The sequence below is a fragment of the Haplochromis burtoni genome, unplaced genomic scaffold, assembly GCF_018398535.1.
Source record: "Haplochromis burtoni strain Fernald_Lab_line unplaced genomic scaffold, NCSU_Asbu1 Contig_1657, whole genome shotgun sequence".
Classification (NCBI taxonomy): domain Eukaryota; kingdom Metazoa; phylum Chordata; class Actinopteri; order Cichliformes; family Cichlidae; genus Haplochromis; species Haplochromis burtoni.
The window spans coordinates 24,468-28,605 of NW_024584018.1; the positions used below are offsets into that span (position 1 = coordinate 24,468).

Consider the following 4,138-nt stretch of genomic DNA (forward strand, 5'->3'; position numbering starts at 1 on the left):
CAGGAGATAACGAGCAATATTTGAAGTTATACACAACATTCTGAAAATATGTTAAAAGTTTATTTTTGGACCCAGAAAGAGTAATAAGAGTAATATTAAAACTAAGTAGCTGCTGCCATTGTTGGAAACTGGAATTGGCTGAGCTGCGCTATGAATTCTGGGATAGGTTGGGCCACGAAAGAAACACCGACTCATCCTTCAAATTTGGACAGCCTTCATCAGATCTCTGTATCGTAATCGGCCCCTGAATTTGGACATAGCTACGATACCGCCGGAGACTCCTTCTTCTTCTTCGGGGTTTAACGGCAGCTGGCATCCTTGTACATGCAGTGCTGCCATCTTCTGTTTCAGTCCGTTATTACACTCTTAAAATCTACCACTGATTCCTGCTTCTTTCGGGATCTTACAAAGCTTCAAACTACACGTTGACTATTAAATTTGTCGTCGAAGATTTTGATAGTCGACATAATCGTGACTAGTCGACTAATCGTGGCAGCCCTACCAAGAGAGAACATTGTCCAAGTTGTCATTAATCCAACATTTTTGTATGAATCAATTTTCAGTTAACTCAAATATTATAAATATTTGATCAATGCAACTCTGTGAGCCCGGTCGCAGTCAGGAGTGGAGGTCCTGGCGGACCACAGCTACCAAGACTGGCAAGTGGGACTTGTAATGTCACCTCTCTGGTGGGGTAGGAGTTTGTGTTAGTGCGTGAAGTAGCACGTGGGGTTAGTTCGTGAGGTGTTTGAGGTAACAGCTAGATATAGACGGGCTCAACTCAACGCACGGCGTGGGCTCTGGAATCCTTCTCCTTGAGAGAAGCTGAACTCTGGAGTTGCCCCTGGTGAGAGGCGAAGGGGTAGGTGGGTATTTTGGTATCCCCTTGAACTGCTGCCTGTATGTTGGGGGTTTTCCCAGTGGAAGAGCGAGTTTGTTCCCTGCGCCTCTGGGCCAGGCAATGGGTCCTGACCCTCATCTGGGCTTATGTGCCAAGTGGCGGTTCAGAGTATCCAGGCTTCTTGGAGTACAGCTGATTGGTACCGACAGGCCAAACGGAGTGCGGCTTGGGCAGTGGGTGAAGAGAGGCTATGGAAAAAGAATTTCCAAAGCCTCGAAGATATTCTGCCAAAGCGTCAGGTGACTCAGGAGGTGAAAGTGGTGTGCTACAGCTGTATGCTGACTTTGACTTTCTGCGGAATTTTTTTGGCCGTGGGAGATATACTTTGAGGACCTCCTTAATCCCACTGTGGAGGAAACAGAGTCTGGGGACGAAGGGGAATGACCCGCCAATCTCCAGGGGGCGAGGTCACTGAGGCTGTTCAACAACTCCATGATGGCAGAGCCCGTGGGGTGGATGACGTCTGCCCCGAGTTCCTGAAGGCTCAGGATGTTATAGGCTGTCTTGGTTGACACTCCTCTACAATGTTGCTTAGAGATTAGGGCCGGAAGCTGTGTTTCCACTATAGGGGGATCACATTTCTCAGCCTCCCTGGAAAGCAGCAGCATTACGCCTGTTAGAGGCAACACAAATGTCTCCATCCAAGCTCATGTTGTGCTTTGTTGTCCTCTCAGTCCCCCAGGTGGAGGTGGATTCAGGGGTGGAGTCTGTGCAGCTGCCCTTCAACACCACACTTCACCTGCCTGAAGACGCTAAAGTGGAGTGGATGGAAAACACAACATGAAGGTCCACGTGTATGAGAACGGCTCTAACCAGCCTGAAGAACAGCACCTGGTTTACAGAGACCGAACGAAGATGAATGAAGACCTGCTGAAAACTGGAGACCTCAGTCTGACCCTGAAACACCCCACAGATGAAAACAACTACACCTACACCTGCACCGTCTACACCAAAGAGCAAACCATACTGCTGAAGAAACAAGTGGAGCTGAAAGTCAGAGGTCAGTGCTGTAGATCCAGGTCAAAGGTCACAGGTCAGAAGTCATTAGTGATAATATAAATTCAGACATTTGTTCTAAAATCCAAAATTTCTGTAGCTTTGTTTTGCTGAGCAACTCTAAATTTAAATTAGCAGACTAAGAAGATGATTAAAATTGATTTTAAATGATAATAAAGTCAAAATAAAATACTCTTGCATGGATCAAGTTAAATTTACTTTGACTAGTTTAATAAAAATAAATATCCAAAATGTGAAATAATTGTCTCGTTTACATGTCAGGGTGCAACAGCCAAACATATTATTGTGAAAATGGCTTTATGGCTGAATGTAAAGTCTTGTAACTCTTATACATACCTAAAAAAACCCACCTCAACTCATAAGACAGCTACTACATTATCTGTGCCAGCTGGTCCAACCTAAAGAATGGAAATGGAAAATATCATAGATATCAAAACACATAACACAATATCAACCTTCCTTTCATATCAAATCCTTGAAAGAGTAGTTGTCAAACAGCTAACAGATCATCTGCAGAGGAATGGTTTATTTGAAGAGTTTCAGTCAGGTTTCAGAGCCTCCACCCCTGAATCCACCTCCACCTGGGGGACTGAGAGGACAACAAAGCACAACATGAGCTCGGATGGAGACATTTGTGTTGCCTCTAACAGGCGTAATGCTGCTGCTTTCCAGGGAGGCTGAGAAATGTGATCCCCCTATAGTGGAAACACAGCTTCCGGCCCTAATCTCTAAGCAACATTGTAGAGGAGTGTCAACCAAGACAGCCCTATAACATCCTGAGCCTTCAGGAAGTCGGGGCAGACGTCATCCACCCCACGGGCTCTGCCATCATGGAGTTGTTGAACAGCCTCAGTGACCTCGCCCCTGGAGATTGGCGGGTCATTCCCCTTCGTCCCCAGACTCTGTTTCCTCCACAGTGGGATTAAGGAGGTCCTCAAAGTATTCCTCCCACGGCCAAAAAAATTCCGCAGAAAGTCAAAGTCAGCATACAGAGTGCCACACCACTTTCACCTCCTGAGTCACCTGACGCTTTGGCAGAATATCTTCGAGGCTTTGGAAATTCTTTTTCCATAGCCTCTCTTCACCCACTGCCCAAGCCGCACTCCGTTTGGCCTGTCGGTACCAATCAGCTGTACTCCAAGAAGCCTGGATACTCTGAACCGCCACTTGGCACATAAGCCCAGATGAGGGTCAGGACCCATTGCCTGGCCCAGAGGCGCAGGGAACAAACTCGCTCTTCCACTAGGAAAACCCCCAACATACAGGCAGCAGTTCAAGGGGATACCAAAATACCCACCTACCCCTTCGCCTCTCACCAGGGGCAACTCCAGAGTTCAGCTTCTCTCAAGGAGAAGGATTCCAGAGCCCACGCCGTGCGTGGAGTTGAGCCCGTCTATATCTAGCTGTTACCTCAAACACCTCACGAACTAACCCCACGTGCTACTTCACGCACTAACACAAACTCCTACCCCACCAGAGAGGTGACATTACAAGTCCCAATTGCCAGTCTTGGTAGCTGTGGTCCGCCAGGACCTCCACTCCTGACTGCGACCGGGCTCACAGAGTTGCATTGATCAAATATTTATAATATTTGAGTTAACTGAAAATTGATTCATACAAAAATGTTGGATTAATGACAACTTGGACAATGTTCTCTCTTGGTAGGGCTGCCACGATTAGTCGACTAGTCACGATTATGTCGACTATCAAAATCTTCGACGACAAATTTAATAGTCAACGTGTAGTTTGAAGCTTTGTAAGATCCCGAAAGAAGCAGGAATCAGTGGTAGATTTTAAGAGTGTAATAACGGACTGAAACAGAAGATGGCAGCACTGCATGTACAAGGATGCCAGCTGCCGTTAAACCCCGAAGAAGAAGAAGGAGTCTCCGGCGGTATCGTAGCTATGTCCAAATTCAGGGGCCGATTACGATACAGAGATGTGATGAAGGCTGTCCAAATTTGAAGGATGAGTCGGTGTTTCTTTCGTGGCCCAACCTATCCCAGAATTCATAGCGCGGCTCAGCCAATTCCAGTTTCCAACAATGGCAGCAGCTACTTAGTTTTAATATTACTCTTATTACTCTTTCTGGGTCCAAAAATAAACTTTTAACATATTTTCAGAATGTAGCTGTGTAAACTTCAAATATCTGCTCGGTTTATCAAGACACTTAATATTTGCAAAAGTGCTCCAATGTTTTCGGAGACGTCTGTTACCCAC

The 4,138-nt window shown here is 46.2% G+C and overlaps 1 protein-coding gene across 1 annotated transcript in view; it reads right to left on the reverse strand.

Moving 5' to 3' along the window:
• The window catches only part of LOC121813418, a 9,385-nt gene extending 8,406 nt beyond the window's left edge, over window positions 1–979 (reverse strand). The window contains exon 1 of the mRNA XM_042217175.1: window positions 791–979. Within this exon, the coding sequence (XP_042073109.1) occupies window positions 791–979 (189 nt within the window). The remainder of the gene's footprint in view (window positions 1–790) is intronic.
• Between the last annotated feature and the right edge of the window lie 3,159 nt (window positions 980–4,138).